Source organism: Babylonia areolata, chromosome 2 (assembly GCF_041734735.1).
Source record: "Babylonia areolata isolate BAREFJ2019XMU chromosome 2, ASM4173473v1, whole genome shotgun sequence".
Lineage (NCBI taxonomy): Eukaryota > Metazoa > Mollusca > Gastropoda > Neogastropoda > Buccinidae > Babylonia > Babylonia areolata.
In genome coordinates this window covers 53,364,885-53,387,676 of record NC_134877.1, presented here as the reverse complement: position 1 = coordinate 53,387,676, position 22,792 = coordinate 53,364,885, and the positions used below count along the sequence as shown (strand labels likewise).

The window sequence follows — 22,792 nt, the reverse complement described above, 5'->3', positions numbered from 1 at the left end:
CTAATATGTCTCAGTCATATCACCCCTTAACCTGCAATATTCCAGGCTTGGGAGTGTAAAACTAGTTAAGTCTCTCTTCATATGACGCACTACCTATCCCTATAATTTGCTTGGTAAATCTTCTCTGTACATTTTCAATCAAGTCAATAAGTTTTCAAAGGTAAGGGGGCCATACCACATTGCCATATTCCAGTACTGGTCTTACTAATTATTTTAAATAATGGCACCAAGACATCTTTATTTGCATACTGGATAAAATTGGTGATCATACCTGCTTTTCCATTTGCTTTTTTCTTTCTTTTTTTTGCTGTTCCATTAATGTGCTGTTCAAAAATTAAGTTTTTATCCACCATAATTCCCAAATCCTTTTACCACGTTAAATGACCTCAACTAGTGTGCTTAACTAAACCTGACATCTAGTATATATATATATATATATCTACATAATGCCCTGAAACTGTGTTAAACCTGAACTGTGAATCACTGAATGTATACTTTACACAAAACATGGTAATCAACCACTATTTGTGTTCGAGCATGTATATACGCGCACGTGTATGTGCTTTAATTATACATGATTCATAAAACAGTCCAACAAACCTTGGTGGCCCTCTTGGTCCCATAAATCCACCTCTCCCTCTTGGTCCAGCGCCCGGAGGTCCAAAACGATTGAATCCTCCTCTCCCCATTCCATCATGCGGCTGAAAGCCACCTCCCATCTCGTTCTGAGGAGGCATACCCATTTTCCCCATTTCATTCTGCATGCCCATGGGCATATCGTTCTGACCACCTCTATGCATTTCGTTTTGCATACCACCCATTTCTCCTCCCATCGGTGCGTGGTCACCATTTGGTCCGTTATTTGGCATGCCCATTTGTCCTTGCATATCACTCCCTGGCATACTCCCATGAATGGAATTTTCCTGTCCTTCGTCTCCCATTTGATCTTGCTGGTTCTGATGCATCATTTTTGGTGCATTCCGCATATCAATATCCTGCGGTTCATCCATTTCATCGGCCATCATTTGTTCCATGGCCTCTTCTTCCATGTCGTCCGCCATTGTTGCACTTACATGTAGCCTCAGTTTCAGCCAAATGACGCTACCATATTTTCATACAAAAGATGGACTGGAGCCGGTTTATAGAATTTTAATACCGGCATTCTTCCGGAACATTATTATTATTATTATTATTATTATTGGCATGCCCATTTGTCCTTACATATCACTCCCTGGCATACTCCCATGCATGGAATTTTCCTGTCCTTCGTCTCCCGTTTGGTCTTGTTGGTTCTGATGCATCATTTTGGACGCATTCCGCATATCATTATCATTATTATTATCATCATTATCATCAAGTTACTACTACTACTACTACTATCATTGTGGTCAGTAGTGATGTTATAATTACTATCACCATTGACATTATCATTATCAATGATTATTATTAAACGAAAGACCATATCAGTCGTGCCCCCCCCCCCCCCCCCCCCCTAAATTCCGTGGATGACGATGATCCGCCAGTCACTCAACTCGAGAGAGTTACTTCAATAAAACAACTCGACGCAAAGCACAGAAATGGATCGGGCGATTGATTCAGTAGCGCCTTTTTCTTCTTCTTTCTTTCTTTCTTTAGTTTAACGTTTTTTTCACTGGGAAGTGATATCAGACGTGGGGCCGGCAGAGGATGGGCCCGGAGGTTGGGGGGGGGGGGAGACGGTGACTGTTTGGTGATTTTTGTTTGTTTGTTTTTATTTATTTGTTTGTTTGTCTGCTTGGGTTTTTTGTTGTTGTTTTTTTTCATCAAACCGCCAGCACTGACCCAACACCAAAATGCTGATAATGGTCAACGTCTGAGTTTGACCCTCACGCCGGGGCCCGGCCGAGCGCCGGGGCACTGCCAGGGAGTCCGTCCGCGCCGGGGCCGGGTGCGCCGGCCGTGGTCACGTCAAACAAAAAACACCCCCGGGCAACTCAGTGAGTCCGGTAAACTGCTTCCCCATGCAAGGCCCGGGATTGATATGGCTTCCCGGTGGTTGAAATCAGTATGAACACTATCGATCCTAGTTCTCAGTAAACTCCGGTAAGGCGCAAAACTTGAAATAAGTCTCACTGAGTTGCAACTGAACTCAGCCGGTGAACCGACTCGGACGGACATACTTGCAGTGGCCGGTTAGTGACTTTCAGTTGACCAGATCTACTACCATATACTGCTCCACATATCCAACGCGGGGTACTGAATCTGGGTTGAATACTGACGACAAATTTTCCGACCGTGAGACACATCTGGTACCGTGCCAACTTTCTGCGGACCGTGACGTCCCCGCCGGCCCGCCGGCCCCGCAACTGACGGTGGCCCATGTCCATCTCTTCCCCAGATTTCACCTTTGGCCCTGGATATCTTTGAAAACTGAAGTGACTGATGTTTTCTGATGTCGACTGCATTGATATACTGAGGTGAATGGTATTCAGGAGACCACTCGTACTACCATACTAACCTGCCGGCGGGTAAAGGTGTCAGTACCTCAGTCAGGTAAACTCTACACGAGGCCGCAAAGCCTTCAAAAATTAATATTGGCGGCTCGCACAGACACTGAGGCACTGGCCGACCCGAGACATGCAGGTGCTTTTCAAAGAAGCATCCAAGCATATCGGTTGGCCTCTGGTCCGAGTCCGGCATCACATACGAGTCAATCTTAGCCAGACGAATAGAAGGTGTCACACTGATCAGCCTGCATCAGTCGCGGAACACCACCACCCTCCCGGCCCTGCACCCATACCTGCCGTGATCACTGGTTACTGAGTCTTGCCGGTAACATCCAGCTGAGTGACAACATCGACTGTTTCAAATAAGCCCGCTTGTGTGAGTGTTTTTCTTGAGGTGGTTCTTTGGACGCAGAAATCACCCCGAAAAGATCACCGCGGAGAAGAAACTGACATTTAAATGGACTGAGTCCTCTCTGAGCATCTCGTGGTTGCTTTCAGACTCTTGAATTGACAGGTACAGAATCTAGAGGACCATGTCAACCCGACTGACGAAAACTGAGAACCACAAGCTCCAAAGCTTTCACTGAATGTCAGTGTCACATTAATCACGAAGCGTCTCACTTTGTACATCGATGGCATCACTCAGAGATAAAAGATCATTATAGAACATTCGTGCAGTCGCGGCACAGAAACGCCACTGCCGGAATGGCCCAACTGTTGATTGTTATCCGGGGGGGGGGGGGGGGGGGGGGGGGGGGGGGGGGGGGGGGGGGGGGGAGTCTATTGTGTCACAGGCAGGAGGCGAGTCTGGACTTGAAGCAGTCCGGCGACTCGGCTGTGACAACCTCCTGGGGCAGTGTATTCCATTCCGGGAAGGTACAGGGGAAGAAAGACATCTGTATGTACTGCGTCCTGCAGGCCGGGATGTCGTAGTTGCAGGTGTTGTTTTTTTCTGAAGCTCAGCCTGCTGTCTGATGGTGATGGCAGGAAAACTGAGTTGATGGAGATGAGACCATGGTGGAACTTGTAGAACATCTCCAGGCGAGATTTTTATTCGTCTGACTTGCAGAGGGTACCAGGTGAGGGTGCTAAGGATGAAGTTGACACAAGACGTCTGTCGATGTCAGTTTGTGACCCATCTTGCTGCTCGGCGCTGGACTTTTTTGATGGCCTGGATGTTACTGGCTGTAGAGGGAGGCCACACAGACGCAGCATACTCAAGGATAGGTCGAACAAGGGGTTTGTACGCAGTTCCCTTTGTCTTCTTGTTTCCTATCTTCAAGTCGCGCCGAAGAAAGCCTGAGGTCTTGTTGGCTTTGTTGGTTGTAGAATTGATGTGGGATCCCCAGTGAAGGTCGTCTTGGATGTTCACACCATGATATTTTGTGGTGTTGACGTTTTCCAGCGGATGGCCATGGAGTTTGTAGTTTGGTGCGATCTTTTTCCTCTTTATACTGACACTTAAGGTGGAGCACTTTTGCGGGTGGAACTGCATGGCCCACTGTTTCTCCCAGATGGAAAGGGAAACTAAGTCTTCTTGGAGTGTGTGCTGGTCAGCTTCCTTCTTGATTATTTTGTTGCACGTGGTGTCATCTGCAAATAATCTGGCCTTAGATTTGATGGTCTTTGGGGGGTCATAGATACTCCTCCTCTAGTTTGGCTTTCTCGGCTGTCTCTTCGAAATATGGTATAACCAGTGGGGAAGATTTCAGCACTTGCATGTTGTGGGGTAAGCCATGATTCAGAGCCAGGGATGATATCTGGTCTGGTACTCTGAGTGAGGTTTGTGAGTTATGCTGTTTTGCCAACAACAATCGGACTGATAATTCAGTGATATAATACGGAGCGGGCATTTTGGATGTTTATATTGTTTGCTGGTGCGTGTTGGAGTGGATGTGTGTAGTGGAAGAAAGGCACTGTCAAGGTTTAGGTCCAGGGACTGACCTGATAGGCAAAACGAAACAACCGCATGCATCCATGAAATGTTTTCAAACAAAATATTTTGAAGTGCTCACATGCTATACAGTCCTTTTTTCTTAGCTCCGAAAATGTAATAGTCTGACAACAGGCTTTAAAAAAATTCATTTACTTCACAAAACATGTACTATCCAACTGAATAACACTACAAACATTGTAAAATCACTGATGATGTGACAATGAAAAAGACCTAGGAGTCACTTTTGATAGTAATCTTTCATTTGACCTACATATTTATAACTGCATAAATAAAGCAAACCAAATGACTGGAATAATCAAAAGAACTTTTAATTATCTTGACCGTGATATTTTTTGTAAATTTATACAAAGCTCTGGTGTGACCTTACTTGGAGTATGGAAATAATAATAATATTATATGGTGTCATCATCTGAAGCGACAATCGATTGCAACTGATAGGGTACGAGAAGAGCCACAAAGCTGGTACATGAGTGTAGGCTCATGTCTTACAATGGTGAATTATCTTATTTAAAATTATTTTCCCTTAAGGATAGAAGGATATATGGTGATCTCGTTGAGACATATAAGCTTTCCAATGGTCATGTTGATGTATCTTGGGATCAGTTCTTCTCTGCACCCCAGAATAGTTCCACAAGAAATAATGATGAAAAAAAATTTGTACAACGTTCAAATACTAACAAGAAAGTTTTGCTTCAGTAACCGAGTTACGAATGTATGGAATCAACAGCCACTGCATTTAAAACAAGCACCATCAACTAACTCATTCTACAAAATTCCAAACTATTCAGTTTTATAGATTTTGATGAATAAATAAAATGTAAAGGAAGCGTCGAACCCTGACCAAAGTCTGTACAAGAATGTGTCATGAGATCAAAGAAGGGACTGTTTACAAGCTGCCAAGCTTGTTTTTTGTCCCCAACCTACTACTACTACTAGTACTGGTGCTTTTGAAGAAACTGTGCACAAGGGAGGTCTTATTTCCGGTGTAAAATGTCGTCTGCTGCGGAAAGACTGTTAACCGGAAGCAGACTGCTCACGCAGATTACGCAGGTGCTCGTGATCGATGTTTCAATGTTGTCCTCGAAGTGATGACTTTATCACGATTTACTTCTTCTCTCTGTGTGTGGTTGGAAGTTCCTAAGAAAAATTAAGTGCTTTGTTTGGTGATTCCAGATCTGCCAAAATGATGATCGATACAGACAGTGATACTGCTTTGATAAGTGTTGCTGACGATGATAATGAAGATGCTGGGACAGATGACCATCCGTTTACTCGCAATCATAATACACACCATCATACAGATGGTTACCAAGACTATAATAGATCTAACCACGGGCCACGGTCCCCAACAGGACCAGGAGGACGTGGTACGGGAGCAGGAACGAAAGAAAGCTCTCCTCTGCTTGGAACGAAACACGAGCATGACACAGGATTTTGGAACACTTTTCCCGATGACCCTCGCTTTGAAGAACTTATGAAACACGCTGAAGATGCCATTGAGCATAATGTGTTTCCTGTCAGAATCTACCAAGGATCGAGTGGCAGTTATTTTGTGAAAAACCGTGAAGGCGTAAGTACCGACTTTGCTGCACATTGTCAGTTACCTACCATTGCGACAGTTTCAGTTTTTCAAGGAGGCGTCACTGCGTTCGGACAAATCCTATATACGCAACACCACATCAGCTAGACAGATGCATGACCAGCAGCATAACACAACCCATTTTACATTGTAAAGGCCTTGAGTACATATATGCATTTGTGTACCTATGAGGGTGGATTTCTACAGGATTTTGCCAGAGGACAACACTCTCTTTGTCTCAGGTTCTTTTTCAGTTCACCAAGTGCATACTGCACACAGGACCTCAGTTTATCTCACATCCCAGTGACTAGATGCTCGGTTTGATTTTACAGTTAAACTTTGGAGAAAGGGCGAGAGCAGGATTAAAATGCAGATCCTCACTTAATCTCTGCATTGGCAGGTGAGCGTCTTAACCATTCTGCCACCTTCCTTCGTCCTCATGGGGACAGTCTGTGTTTGATGATATCAGGGGTTGTACAAAGTTGTTTGAGATGCCATTGCAGTCAGCTGAATTACAAGAGTACTCTTAATACAACTACAAGTTTATGGAATTTACCCTTCATGTGATTGATTGATTGATATGGATACTTATATAAGTTACATAGTGCCTATCCTCTGTCAGAGACCAAGCTCAAAGTGCTTTATAAGTACGGGGTCATTTGCACAACAGGCTGCCTACCTGGGTAGAGTGAACTGACAGCTGCCACTGGGTGCTCATCATTCATTTCCTGTGTCATTTTATCAGATTTCAGGCATGCACCCATACACACTCAGACAGACATATAGCATTTCATGTGTATGATGGTTTCGTTTCTTTACTCCACAATGTAGGCACTAGCAGGTCTGCACATATGTTGACCTGGGAGATTGGAAAAATCTCCACCCTTTACCCACCAGGCGCTGTCACCGAGATTCGAATCTGGGACCCTTAGATTGAAAGTCCAATGATTTAGCCATTTGGCTATTGGGCCTGTCAGGGTGTACAGGGTTCCAAATGTTTAATGATAATAATAATGATAATAAATTGTACTTATGTGGTGCAAACTCCCCAAAGATGGGCCTCACATGAAACAGTATACATATATAAGGACACTGTACAACACAAGAGCACCTAGAGACATTAGAAGTGGAAAACAATCAGTATCCACCAACATAACAAATTGCAGACATATAAATAATCGCAGGAAAAAGGCACAACACGCACAACACACACACACACACACACACACACACACACACACACACACACACACACATGCTCAAGCACCAACCCACAAGTGCATACACCACAGGAATTATACAATGACGAGGGGACACAAGGGGAGTGCAGAGGGTGGGAGGAGACAAAGAACTGTTTCGTCACAACGAAAGGCCATTTTGAACAGGTGGGTTTTCAGTTTACTTTGGAAAAGGGACATTGACCCGATAGGTTTACTTTATAGGGAACAACATTTTATATTTGTTTAAATTACCACCCCACGTCTCAAAGGTTCCATGCTAAGTACTACTGAAACTGTGAAAGTGACTTGGCAACAGTGCAGTTTCCTCAGGGAGCTGCCATACTGGGTCATGGTATCGGTAACCTGACATTTATGACAGTGACACAATCAGCTATCTAAGTTGACTGCTGTCAATGATTGATGGTTGATAAGCATTGCTACTGCAACGGAAAGGGAAGCCAGATCAGATGATGAGCAGCATGAGACAAACTCAAAAAGGTACTTTGAATCAGATGGCATGATGGAACAGACACACACACGCACACACTCCACACATGCACACCAGTTATGCACGCCATACAGATGTACACACGCGCGCACACACACCCACATACACACACACACACTCTCTCTCTCTGTGTGTCTCTTTCTCTCACTCCAGTGTCTCCACCATTGGAAAACAAGATTCATTCTTCAAAGATTTATTCATTCATATTTCATTCATTCATTCTATCACCGAGCTGGGACAGTGGTACTGGTAAATTTGTGTGAATTGCGTTTTCCTTTTCTTTTTTTTCACTTGACTTCTGAAGACTGGAGCTAGTGGAAATCAAAGCTTTCACTTCTCATTGGTTTATTGCCAGTCAACTACAGGTAGTACAAAGTGATCTAGATAGCAGTAAAGCAAAACAAAAGTAACAAAACAAAGCAACACATAACTACACACACTCACACACACACACACACACACACACACACACACTCAGAAAATCAAACACCCACCCACACTGATACATGTGCACACACACAGACACACACACACACACACACACACACACACACACACACACACACTATTACAAAATCACATGCTCACACATGCCTCACCAATCTTATAAAGTTCTTGTAAAAAAAAAAAAAAAAAAAAAAGGACAAAAAGCAAAGATACTGATGAAAATTTTATTTTATTAAGTTGTTTAATCTTTCTGTTTCCAATGATCTAGTGAGGTTTGTTATTGGCACAGGTTTGTTTCAAGAACAAAGTGTTTGTTCAGTGAACTGTGGCAGTTTCTTTGCAGTTTCATTCAGCACCATGATCATGACATCTTGAAACAGGAATGATGAAAATGACAGTCAATCAAAATACAGTTTGTCTCTTCTGGAGAAAAGCTCCTTTGAGTCTCCAGAACCCCTTCAAAGACATTTGGCCTAATGGCCTGTCAGCATCAAGAACCTTGTATCTGGAATTTTCTTCTTCTGGATCTGTGTGTGTGTGTGTGTGTGTGTGTGTGTGTGTGTGTGTGTGTGTGTGTGTGTGTGTGTGTGTGTGTGTGTGTGTGTGTGTGTGTGTGTGTGTGTGTGTGTGTGTGTGTGTGTGTTTGTGTGATTGTTCATATCTGCAATTTGTAGTTTAAAAAAGAGTAGTAATGATATACTAGTATCGTCTAAAAAAGAGTAGTAATGATATACTAGTATCGTCTTGGTGTGTGTGTGTGTGTGTGTGTGTGTGTGTGTGTGTGTGTGTGTGTATAAACACACACACACATATATACAGATATATATGGGGTTTTTTTTCATGTAAAATGTAGTAGGACGTGCATTCACAGTGAGTAACACTGAAGATAACGCAGATGCTTTAAATTCTTCTCATTGCATCTCTGGAAATGTGCAGAACTAACTTTTCTGGGAGTGCTGTGGTTGCTGTTTGTTTTTTGTGGGATGCTGTTCTGCACATTCACTGATTTAATGAATAGCATACAAGTGCAGCAAAGTGGGCTTGCAGACCTGCGTGGTCAGTGATCCCAGCCAAAAGGAACATGAAGACTGACTATCAGTATCAATGTAGTTGATATATATTATACATGGAGAAGAGCACATTCAGCAGAATGTGTGTTATTGTTAAGCTCAAAAGCATACTTAGTTTACAACTTGTCTTTCTGACCAGAAAACATGACGAGAGGTTTGCATTAAATCAGACAATTAAAATTTAAATGTAAAATTTAAACGAACACAGTCATTGCTTCCTGAAGAAAGTACCTATGCATGTATAATTTGGAGTGTAAGACTACAGTTACAAAGAAGAGATTTGTTAAGCCACAGATATGAGTACATAATACAGCAACAGAATTCATACATGTATGTATATTATATATGCATTGAACTTAGAAAAATTCATTGCACTGGTCTTGTGATCTGTGATGTCATTGCATACATTGCATTTATACAAAAAATATAATTCTGTTATAGACTCATATTGTACAGAGCCCTGAAAGCAGGTTTTGAAAAAAGACAATTAAAAAAAAGAGACCCACTCTTCCCAGTCTTGTTCCATGGGACAATATGTCCATGTTTTAATTGATTAATATGGATATTTATATAGCATTGATTAATATGGATACTTATATAGCACCTATCCAAGCTCTAAGTGCCTTACAAATATGGGATCATTCGCACAACAGGCTGCCTGCCTGGGTAGAGCCGACTGACAGCTGCCACTGGGCGCTCATCATTTGTTTCCTGTGTCATTCAATCAGATTTCAGGCACGCACGCATACACACTCAGACAGACATGTAACATTTTGCATATATGACCGTTTTGTTGATTTACCCCACCATGTAGGCAGCCATAATCCATTTTCGGGGGTGTACATGCTGGCTATGTTCTTGTTTCCATAACCCACTGAATGCTGACATGGATTACAGGATCTCTCACATGCGTATTTGATCTGTGTGCACATATACTGAAAGGGGGTTGAGGCACTAGCATGTCTGCAAATATGTTTACCCACCAGGCGCCATCACCAAGATTTGAAACTGGGACCCTCAGATTTAAAGTCCAATGCTTTAACCATTTGGCTATGTTAGTCTATTCAGAAAAATAACAAAAACAAATGTTTCCTGACTGCCAGCATGAAAGAAATTTCAACTACAGTCTGTTGCAGTCATTTTCTGTTGTAGCATTAATCCATTGAGTGCCCCAGGATGGAAATTTCCTTCCCCATCCTGTGTGCAAAATAAGTGCACCAGGATGGAAACTTCCATCTGCATCATTGTGGGAATTTTCCAATCAGAAGTTGTCGTAATATGATAATGTGCTCATTCTCCTTTTTAGAAATAGTATGGTTATGTGTACTTTAATTTTGTAGTTTGCATGCAAGAATTTTCTTTTAATATATAATTATTACCCTCTGTGACAAAAACTCCCTTTGGGAAATAATTGTCACTGATCATAAAATAGGCTTGGCACTGAAAGGGTAAAAAAAGAAGTTTTAGTTTTAAAGAACTTGATCAATGCTTCTTTATTTTTTGTATCAGTATCAGTACCAGTAGCTCAAGGAGGCCTCACTGCGTTTGGACACATTCATATACGCTACACCACATCTGCCAAGCAGATGCCTGACCAGCAGCGTAACCCAACATGCTTAGTCAGGCCTTGAGATTTTTTATAACAATGTTTATCTAAAAAAATTCTTGCCACTTTCCTCTTGGTGCTTATGCAAATTTTTAGATAGGGTATTTCTGAATACATGAGAGGTTGTCATCTTCTGGAGCTGTTTTTTGCACAAATACTATACTGGAGACCTTCATACCTGGCTGTTTAAATTGAAATAATGTTTTTGTTGTTGTGGTTGGTATTTCATTTGATTTATGAAATTAGATTATTTCCTTATTACAAGTTATTTGTTTGTTTTACTTCAGACAATTTTTATTAGGATTTTTTCAGAATACTCTTATAAGTATTACCAGAACCATTTGCATTTGTGGGTACATGCATGTGTGTGTCTTCTTCACCCTCCTTGACATTTGGATGCCTCACCCAAGAACTGTTCATCAGGTTCCTCCAGGTCTGTCTGTTGTGTGTCAAAGCCTGGGTCTATGCAAGTGGTTTTCCTGTCCATTCTGCAATGTTGTCAGTCCATCATTCTTTCTGTCTTCCTCTCCATCTCTCTTTCTCAACAGTTCCTTGGAGGATTGTTGCTTTAGCAAGGCCATTGGATCTTGTTTTGTGGCAATACCAGTGTAGCCTTCTTAACTGATGCCAGCAGATCTTCATAAAGTCCAATGCGCTGCTTGATGGTTTGGCTCACTTGTTCATTGTTGATTGATCACTGTATCTGATGTTTAGTATCTTGCAGTAACACCTCATTTCCATGGATTGAATTCTTCTTATGTGTGTCACTGTGACCATATGCAATAAACATTCCATCTCCAACCAGTCATGTGCCGACAACACTCAGTTTTACAGATTTTGCCCTCCTGTAGAAACAGGTCACATAATACCAACCATGCACAGATGGTCAGGTAAAGTCTTAGTTAACTGAGCATATACTGAAACTGAATAAGGTATAAGGCTGGGGCTTTTCTCAATTTCTCACACTTTTCTGATTGTCCTCAGCCATCCATTGTCTGTTTAGGAAACTGACATTTCATTCTTTCCTGCATGCAGTCTTGGATTCATTCTACTGCATTAGAGGGAACCACTGCAGAACTGACAATCAAGTGTGCAAGTCAGCTTATGTCACTTTGTTGATGCAATTAAGTTTTTCAGTATCTCTGTTGGGGCACACAGTCAGTTCAAACTGTCCATTCATTGCCTTGATTTCATTTCAGACAGTGAGGGTCTTGGCTAGCCTACATGTCTGATCTTTGGCAGTCTTTTCATTTTCTAGACTACTGTGTTCATCCACAGATCACTTGACTGTGCATACCAAAGACTCATACAAAAACCATTGGAGAAAGCACCTCATCCATTAATGTCAATGGAGAGCGGAACACATGATTACCACAAAATGTTTTCTATGTAAGATCAACAGTTGCATTCAAGAAATGAATAAAAAAAGGTACCTATTTGAAGCACACAATACAAATAACTGTACCTCACTCCCATTTTCTTGTTGTTGCTGTCATCTAAAACTCAAACACTTAAATCACCCATGCATTTGCACTCAACCCATTTTAAAGCATATATTTCTATAGCTTTTGCTTGATTTTCCTGTGCATACCTACTTAACATTTGTGGTTATTATGTGTCTGAATTGTGTTGGTTTGGAAATGTGTGAGTTTGGACAGGATATTGTTTGTGGATGTGTTGTGTGGGCTGCAGTGGGTGTGAGTAGTGGATCATGCTCGGTTCCATCATGAGTATTTTTCTTTTAGTTTACTTTGTGCATGAATGGATGAATTATTGGGGTTTTTTATTGTTTGAAATTTACTATTTTCAATCATTTGACATTTTAAAAATCACTATTTTAAAATATTTGAAAGAGTACGTTTTCTATTTTACTGTGAAGCGCATGAGCCAGCTCAAGCGGAGTGCTGCGCTCACCCCATATTATTATCATTAGCTACAAGCAAAGCACAGGAAAGGTGTATTTACTGGCTGGGGGGAGACGAAAGAAAGAAAGTAAAAATATTGACATTATCGCTGTTGGACTGCCGGGATGGAAATTAAAGACCAATATTTTCTTTTGGTATAATACTGATAAATATTTTTTCTGCTGTTCCCAAGGTCGTGTTTTAAAGCCGAAGTGGAACACAAAACAAAACAGTCATGGGCGTTTATCAATGTAGTTGTCGATCTCATCTGGCTTGCAGAAAAAAAAGAAAGAGAGAAAACATCATTCGCCAGTGAAATTGCTGGCTGACTCAGTGATTTGGACGAGCTGTCTGTTTCGCCGAGGGCTCGCCTCGTGTCACGCGACCGTCATGAGACACACACTGTGTCGTCACACCGGAAGCAGTTTCGTGGAGTTTATATGGCTCAGTGTTGTGTTGTCGTGTACATGCCTTTCCCAGGCCCAAAGTTTCACACACGCCGATCCATCACCACCATCTGTTACGCTGTTTTGCCTGTGTCAGCTGGAAGATACCTGTTTTGGCACTCGCTCATCATCCGAAAAACGTGTATTCCACCTGTGTCGTACATTGTGGTGATTGTTTTGCTTTGCTGAACTTTGTTGAACCCCCCCCCACTCCCCTCCCGTGAAAATAGTATCATCGTTGCGGCCAGATTCTGTACTCCCTTTTTCGTACACGGACTGACCCGTGGACGACAGAGTTATTGTAAAGTGTTGTTGAACTGTGCATATCAAAACAATCTCGACCATGAGTGCAAATGTAGTTCTCAGTGTTCCAGCGGACGTAGCACTACAACTGGAGACGCACCCTTTCCGAGCCGCTTAAGTGAGAAGTACTCTTGTCGGTCCTACTTTCGATACTTGTGAGAGACAGAAATGGCAGCGGCCGAAGTGGACACGATTAAGATACTCGAGAGGAGTCATTCCGACAGTGGAGCGACCGGCTCTGAGCAGCGAGAAGATGCAGAGAAAACGAAAACTTGGCAGGATCAGTCCGAAATGACGGCGGTTGCCGGTGACTCGTACGAAGTGATTAGGGGATTACCAGAGATGAGTTACAATACGTTTCCGAACGATGCCGCGTTCACGTCACTGATCAGGGAAGCGGAGCTAGCGTTAGACGCAGGAATCAAACCCAGTCTCAGCAAGAAGGGTACCTCTGGGTGTTATTTTATTCTGGACAGGGGGCAGGTGAGTGAGCTCCGTTTGGACTATTTGAGGATAAAGTTTTGACTTGAGGCAGACATGGAAAAAGCTGACATCTTTTAGAATTGTTTATGAAATTTTAGTAATGTCTACATTACCTTTTATTTGTTAAATGTAATGAAAGCAGCAAAAATATTAAACAATTAAAAAATCTTCTTAACAGTGATTCTAGATCAATTGTGCAGAAATATGACTGATGAATAACTATTTAGGCAAAATAGCATGCAAATGTAAACCCTAAAACCAAACTACTATACCAAGAAGGGGCGTGGAAAGGCCACAAAGCTTAATTTTTGCATCAGATACAGCGCCTGTACCAGTAACTATTTATGACAGATGTATTCCAATTAATACGATAAACTTGTACAAGTGTATATCTGCAGTGAGTGCGCGTGTGTGCGCGCGCACGCACACACACACACACACACACACACACACACACACACACACACACACACACACACACACACACACGCATAAACACATAAACACATTTATGCTTGATGATTAATAACATGGTAGTCCTCTCATGCTATGAGAGGAGGATGATATTAAAACTGTAAAAAAAAATCTGTAGATACTGATTTCTTTTAGTTGACAGAAAGTTTGCCCTCTGATTCAAGATTCTTTGCCAAAATGATATGTGTTTGGAGGAAGAGCAGTGGGGTTGGGTTTGCATTTTTCTTCTTTCATTTTCAAGTTTAGAAATTTTAAAGTTATGGGGTATGATGTGAAAAGGCACACAGACATGCATACACACAAGCAATAAAGCAGACAGACATAAGACCAGTCTGACAAACATACTAACCATCCTGACTTTTCTCTGTTCCCATAACCCCACCTCAGTCTCCTCCCAAAGGAGGGAAAATAGAGAAAAAAATCAGCAACAGATCAACATTCTCCAAGGACAAGTGACAAACATGAACCATACCAACCAACACATTTTTGATGACTAATCATTATTGGCTGGCTGGCCATATCTGTCTTAATTATAGGCCAGACTTAATTATACCCCAAAAGACAAGAGCTTCAACATTGTGTAAGCTAGAATTATAAGTGCTGTAGGTGACATTGCTACGGAAAGTTTCATTTGCTTTGTTTTTGTGTTACTGTGTGTGGGTATATGGGACTGTGTCACTGTGTGTGTGTGCATGCATGCATGTCTGTCTGTGTTTCACTGTGTGGGCATGTTTGTGTGTGTGTGTGTGGCTGTGTTGGGGCTGGGAGTGTGTGGGGTGTGTGAGACTGTCTCACTGTGTGTGTGCTTGTGGGCATGCATCATGATGCATGTCTGTTTGTCACTGTGTGTGTGTGTGTGTGTGTGTGTGTGATAAAAGTAAATGTAGATGTGTACAAACACAAGGATGTATTTTCTAAAATATATGCACAGCTGCGCACAAGCTCTTTATAAAATACATGCACACAGTTGTTTGCTTGCTTTGTTACACCGTTGAATGTATACCATGTATATATATATATATATATATATATATATATATATATATATATATATAAGCCTGTATGATATAGTCTACTGTGTTGATAAGCTGCATCTTCAACATCTTCAAAAGATCTATCCATGTTTGACTTGTTTTCATATCATTTACTAATTTAGGTGGCCATACTCCCATTTTCAGTAGGTTAAAGCAGGATATAATATATACTTGTTTCCTTATACCATTATAGTTATATCCCACCAGATGCATGGGTCATATGATCTGTAACATGTATATATTTGATCTTCTGTATGTGAGTTCTGACAAAGGAGGTTAAGGCATTAACTAGTAGGCCTACACAAACATACATTGACTTGGAAGATTAAATGAACTGATTACACATCATTAACCCACCAAGCACAGTTACTGGGTTTAGAATCTGGAACTCAAAGATAAAAATTTCTTAATACTCAGCTGTGGAACTCGCATACAAATCCATTAGTGTTATTTATTGTGTTTTGCCAGCTGTCTAAAACTGCTCTTTGTTCAGTTTAAGTACATATATTTATTCATAGCATTGATTACCCATCCCCTTTGTATTTCACTTTGCTCAGGCTTGTTCTTCCACCACCACCACACCCAACCACCTTCACGTTTCATTCACCAGTATCTAACTATTAGCTTGGCATGAAGCAAAACATAATTATTGATGATATACCATTGCACACTGGAGAAACACTGGAGTTGCAATGATGCTGTGTTGGGCTTAGAAATGGGACTACATACTGTTCTCAGGAATCATTATTTTTGGTTTATCTTTTGGTTGTGTGTGTGTGTGTGTGTGTGTGTGTGCATGTGCATGCATGCATGCATGTGATTGTGTGTGGTGTGTGTGATAACTTTTTTTCTGCGGAGGATTGCTGTTTTTGACTTCAATATGGCATTGTACATGTTTTCATGTTACAAGAAACGTAACTGTTCACTTCAGGGGCATGAATTGTTTGGGATTTAAAAAAAAAAAAAATCCCCCTTTCTTTTCAGAATAATTAAAGATGTTGATGGTCATGGTGTTGTGATTTTTCAGAAAACAATAGGGGTGTTCAAGCCAAAGGATGAGGAGCCATATGGACAGCTCAATCCCAAGTGGACCAAGTGGATGCATAAACTGTGTTGTCCGTGCTGCTTTGGACGCTCCTGCCTTGTTCCCAATCAAGGTTACCTGTCAGAGGCAGGCGCCAGCCTTGTAGACGAGAAACTCCAGCTGAAAATAGTGCCCAAAACGAAGGTGTGGTGATTTTTGTAGGACTTTGTTTTGTGTCAATAAAAAAAAAGAAGAGAAGTCTGATATCTGTAATGTAGTAACAATATTTGTTTGACTCTTTTAGTATTTATTTGAATCTTCTATACAGTGATATGTTGTTTAAGAATCAGAATTACCATAAACTTTGTATGTCGGTTAAGTTCTTTCCTGAACAAGGCACAAGCTTCAGCTTCATCAGAAACATAAATGAAATTGAGCACTGTGCACATAACTGTCATAGCAGCCTAACGATTGAACAGCAGTAAGATGTGGCTGTTCATTTTATTTCTCCACCATATGGTGTACTGCTGTATATCAGGTGAATTTTTTTTAGCCTTGTTGTTCAAAGGTGTGTCATCACAGTTTGTTTTACTATTAGTATGACGCACCATAGCCTTATCAGAAGAACACGCTTTTTAATATCATGACACTGTATAATCGTACAGCACAAATGTTGTGATATTAAGACACACTGTAATCCCAAAGCACACACTTTGTAATATTGTGACATACTGGGGTGTAATCCTGAACGCACACACTTTGCAATATCTTGACACATAAGCACATGTTTTGTAATATTATGACATACTCGGGTATAATCCTAAAACACTTTCTTTGTAATATTATAACACACTGCAATCTAAAGCACACATTTGTAATATTATTTCAGTCATATTCGTATATTATTATGTCAGTCGCTCAATTATTTTCCTCATGGAGACATGGAAGATGAGTGGTCAGAGAAGGCAGTGCAGTGTATCGTCAAATTAGTTACAATGTAAAGCCAACGTAACATGCAGTTTTGGGGAGGGGGTAATAAGGGTCTGCATTCTTTGTTTTTGTTTTTTTGGGGGGTGGGTTGGGGGGTGGGGGGTTACTCAAGATAGACTAAAAAAAAAAAAAAGAATCATTCCCTGCAGACTGTCAATGAACTATGAAAACATTCTTGGGGTAGATTCTGAAGTTTTGCTATCGATACCAGAAACCCTTTGAATCAGAGTTTGTGGACTGCAACTCCCACTGTCATTCATGATTTCAGCAAGAAGTCTTTTAGGCAAACAGCTACTATTTGCCCACCATTTGGGCAGCCTCACTGGAGCCCAGTGTCCCATTATAATGAGCAAGAGTTTGTGTGGTGGTGTTTTTTGCTTTAAGTTGAACCATTGTATGACAGTCTCATATGTGAGTGGCGTCACCTTTTAACTTGTTTATTGTCTGCCACTGCTGACTGTTCCACTTCCAGTTTGTTTTGTAGATTAGGCAATGTTTTGCAAACATTAAACATTATTTTTCTTCTTTGTTTTCTGGAGCGTACAGAAGAAATGGAACAAACAAAAACTGGAAACACACACACACACACACACACACCCCCCCCACACACACACACACCCACACACAGATGCACTGAAACATTCTCACATTTGTGCACACTTTGATACATGCATGCATATACTCACTTTAACTCACACACACTCGCAAATACTTGCACCCACACACGCACATGCACACACACACACACACACTCTCACCTAACACACACACACACACTCACACTCGCACCCACCTCACCCGCCCCCCTCCCCCGCACGCATGCATACCTGCATGCATGCACGCACTCACGAGATGCTAAGAATATGACCACCATCAATTCATTCTGTCTGACCGCATATCATTATCCCATAACATCATGTTACGTGTGGTGGCTGACATCAGACTGTACATTTCTGTGCCAAAACATAAGAGCAGGAAGTTCAGTCTGTTTCTTGCCTGGAATGCTTTTTAGGTAGTAGGATGGACAGGTCATCATTTGTAATAGATCAGCAGAATTGTAAAGTTTGTTCAGGTTAAGCCACACAGATAAGGCTTATAAAGTGTTAAGTTATGTCAGATTATTGGAAGAGAAGGGTACTGACTTACAAGTCCTGTAATTCTAGTTATTCATAGAAAAACAAAATGGTTTATATCTGTGTGTGAGTGCAGGTGTGTGTGTGTGTGTGTGTGTGTGTGCGCGCGCGCGCGTGCATGTGTGAGTGTGTGTGTGTGTGTGCGTGTGTGTGTGTGAGGATGGTTTGCTGGCAAGGTGCTGCTATGATGACTAAAAAAACATCTTAAGAGCGACCACAAAATGTGCAGGTTGTTATCCTCAGGCTGGAGAGTTATGTAACGTAATGTGTGATGACTCTGCCCATGGGATGCTGGGTTCTTTTAGTATAAATGGTGTCCATACCTTCTGGAAATTCTGTGCTAGAAATGTCTATTTTTCTGTTGCTCTCTTTGTTTATTTGGGGTTTTTTTTGCCATTTTTTTCCTTCACTATTGTTTTGCCTTTTCTGCTTTCCCAACCTGTTCATCTTTTTCATGGAAAGCCTTGACATTTTTTCTCTCTCTTTTCTGCAGTCATTGATGTACTATCTGTTATTTTGCTCTGGTTATTTGGAAGCAATATTATAAACACTTGGATGGGCACTGGCTGTCCATTCTGCAGTATTATTTGCCCATAAGACATTTATTTTATATTTATTTGTGTGGCTTTGAAGTACTTTGTATCCTTTGTAATGATTTTTTTTGTGATCTAGGGATGATAAATGAAGTGGAAGGGACATCCAAAGCACAGCCATGTCTCAGTTGCCTGAAGCAACTTAACCCCTTGTGTGCCCTAAGAGGGAAATGTCTGTCCATGTCATTGGAGGAATTATTCTATTGCAGAATGATTAAATTCATGTGATATTGACATAACTGGATGGTGTGTGTTCATTTTCCTTTCAGAAAAATATAGTTATGTATACTTTCTTTTACTAGTTTGCATTTTTTTTTGTTTTTGTTTTGTTTTTTTGTTTAAGAAAAAAGTTATCCTCGTGACCAGAATCTCCTTTAGCAAATAGTTGTCACTATGTATATAAAATAGGATTGGCACTATAAAGGTTAATGGTAAAAGGCTAAAAGAGAATATTTCATTAATTTCATACACGATGGTGTTTTGCATGTTAATTTTTTTTTCTACACATAGTTTTGTGTTTAACACAATATTTAGTTGGGCAGTCCACAGATGATCCTGTGTGGCCGGCTGGCAGGACAACAAGCAACAGTGTTGAAGTGTGATGACTGAATAAGACTGCATCCCTTCCCACCTTCCCTTCTGATCTTCCTGTGTTCCAGGTGGTGAGGTTAGCCAGTGAAACGTTTAACTACAGTGCCATTGACCGCACCAAAGCCAGGACGAAGAAGAACATCTACCAGAGGGTCCCCTCTCTCGGCCGTCACTTCAACAGAATAGGACTGCCTCCAAAAGTAAGCCAGCTGTGTCAGTGTTTGTCCTGTGTCAGTTCTTGGCCCTTCAGTCCAGTCCAGAGCTTGTTTAGGGTTCACCTGTGTTGATGGAGTCATAGGAGTCTGTGCAGTAATTACCTTCATTGGTGTGGGGTGGTGGTGGTAGTGGTGGTGGTGGTGTGCGTGTGTGTGTGTGTTTGTGTGTGTGTGTGTGTGTATTTCTGTCTGTGTGTGGTTGTATCTGTGTGTATGTGTGGTTGTGTCTGTGGGTTGTTGGTGATGGTGGTGGTGGTGGTGGTGGTGGTGGTGTGCATGTGTGTGTGTGTTTGTGTGTGTGTGGGTGTGTGTGTGTGTGTGTGTGTGTGTATTTCTGCCTGTGTGTGGTTGTATCTGTGTGTATGTGTGGTTGTGTCTGTGGGTTGTTGGTGATGGTGGTGGTGGTGGTGGTGGTGGTGTGTGTGTGTGTGTGTGTGTGTGTGTGTGTGTGTGTGTGTGTGTGTGTGTGTGTGTGTGCGTGCGTGCGTGCGTGCATTGTAAACTCTACCATTGACATTTTTCAGGATCTGCTTTGTCTGTGGACACAGATTTGGTGGTTTATTTTAATTGTAGTTTGCCCCAAGCATGGGTATGAAGTGTAAAGCAAGTCATTCCATTTTGCTTATTGAGGAAAATAATTTCGCATTCAGTCACTCATTAACCTGTATTCTTCAGTTATAAAAACAAAGGCAGACAGTGAGACACTCCATCCTTCTCTTCCCTGTCTCCTTTGAATACATACAAGATGTACTGTTATGTTTTGTTGGTAGCAAGTAGGAGCACACACTGATGACATTGACTGCAAGCCATGAGGTCATCTGATATATATATATATATATATATATATATATATATGTATGTATGTATGTATGTATGTATGTATTTAACTCTTTCACCTCCAAGTTTCTGTGCTAAAAACACTTCCCAGCACTTAAAGGTGCTTATATGCATCACACTGTCTCATCTACTGAGGTCATCAGTGGTGGTGAAAGAGTTTGAAAAAAAAGAGAAAAAACAAAAAAAGAGACTTGTATTGAAAATGTATGTGAAGATATAATCAGAAGAAATGTGTAAACTGATTGTTGATTAGTTACAGAGAACAAGAGAGGAAATCAATTCTGAAGACTTGACATCCCAAAAGCTTGAGCCCATCTCAATAATCTAATAGATATATTATTTTAAATATATTTATTATTGAATTAATCATTTGTGACAGTTTAAAAACAAATAAAAAAACAATGTCTAGTTGCATGCTGATGTTAAAAGGCAAGTAGGAAATGAGCTTGTGCATACAATTTTATTGAATGAATTCACAAGCATATCTTTTATCCCCTCTTTGCCCATATTTCCCACATGAAAAGTCAGCTTGCTGAATTACATTGGAAATTGTTGATTTAGGAATGCATCAGTTTTCAGTTTCAAGGAGGTGGCAAAGCATGTGGACTGATTTGTATATGCTACACCACATGTGCTTAAAAACAACAAAAAACAAAAATACCCCAACAAAACAAGCAGATGCTTGACTTACGCATGAACCCCATGCAGTGGTCAGGCCTTGAAAATCAACGCACAATGTGCGACAGCAAAGCTTGTGGAAGAATCTGTTTGGTTTTTTGTATGTTTTTATTCAGTTCACAGACATATATGTTGCATCACAGATCATCTCCACATACAACTGCAGGAAGGGTGAAGGTAGTTGATCATTGCCTGTAGTCTTCTGTGTTGGAGTCGGTATCAGTGAGCCCTCACCAAATTATTGCCGTTGATCAATGTTTTGAAAAACATAACTGAAAGAATCATGGTTGGCAAAGGGGGTATGATTCTTACAATGCTGATATTGTGAATGTTTTTGAATGTGTGTGTGATATTGAGAGTTGAGAAATGGGCTGGAGCATCAGACCTCTCTCAGAAGTGGCTTCTTCTTGTCTTCCTGTTCATACACAGGCAGTTTCATAGTTGAAGGGAGGGAAGGGAGAATGGGTGAAAATGAAATAATAATAATGATAATAATAGAAATAACAAGGATAATTATAATGATGATGATAATAATAATAATGAACAATAAAAGTCCAGAAGTAATTTTTTTTTTTTTAGAGAGAGTTGAGTGATATTGCTATACCACAGTATTTTTGACAAACTGCTGGTGGAATATGAAATCAGTATTTTACACAGAAACATTTCAGTATACTTTGGTGATTAGGTAGATCAAGTTATTGGGCCTTTATTTTTCTATATTTATTTATTTATTCTTTTTTTTTCTTTTCTGTTACCACATGTGCACGTGAGGTCTCTTTCTCAGACTCTATATATTAACTGCAGTGCAGTAAAAAATTTGGAAATAGTTTGATAGTATTTTTCACTGAAGTGTTAGTTTGAGAAAAAAAATTTCTTTTACTTGTTTATTTGTATGTTTCACCTTTAGGAAGAACAGTTGAAAAAGGGATGCTTTGTGAATAGCACGGTCATATTCACACTTTATCATTCAGATCCCCTTTGTAGACAAGTAAACAAGGATGTCTACACATGCATACACAGCCACGTGCGCAGGTGTGTGCACATGCATGCTTGTGCACTCATACATGCCCACACACACACTCGCGTATGCGCATTCACAGACAGGTGGACACACACACACACACACAACACACACACACAGACACACACACACATACACACACACACACACACACACATCTAAAATCACAATCATGGATAGACATTAACTCCTT

At 40.9% G+C, this 22,792-nt stretch overlaps 2 protein-coding genes across 5 annotated transcripts in view; one reads left to right on the top strand and one right to left on the bottom strand.

The window, feature by feature from the left end:
- LOC143274992 (transcription elongation regulator 1-like) overlaps nt 1–1,100 on the bottom strand; it is a 54,087-nt gene extending 52,987 nt beyond the window's left edge. For 2 of the 3 annotated variants that reach the window (XM_076579039.1, XM_076579045.1), the window contains exon 1: nt 601–1,100. In XM_076579039.1, the coding sequence (XP_076435154.1) occupies nt 601–1,061 (461 nt within the window). In that variant the 5' untranslated portion in view covers nt 1,062–1,100. The remainder of the gene's footprint in view (nt 1–600) is intronic. The other variant, XM_076579055.1, reaches the window with a different exon arrangement.
- Nucleotides 1,101–5,500: 4,400 nt separating this feature from the next.
- The window catches only part of LOC143274982 (phosphatidylinositol 4-kinase type 2-alpha-like), a 34,465-nt gene continuing 17,173 nt past the window's right edge, over nt 5,501–22,792 (top strand). Inside the window, exons 1-3 of one of the 2 annotated variants that reach the window (XM_076579015.1) lie at nt 5,501–6,013; nt 16,545–16,745; nt 19,917–20,048. In XM_076579015.1, the coding sequence (XP_076435130.1) occupies nt 5,627–6,013; nt 16,545–16,745; nt 19,917–20,048 (720 nt within the window). In that variant the 5' untranslated portion in view covers nt 5,501–5,626. Of the gene's footprint in view, nt 6,014–13,226; nt 14,010–16,544; nt 16,746–19,916; nt 20,049–22,792 lie in introns of those variants that run through there. The other variant, XM_076579025.1, reaches the window with a different exon arrangement.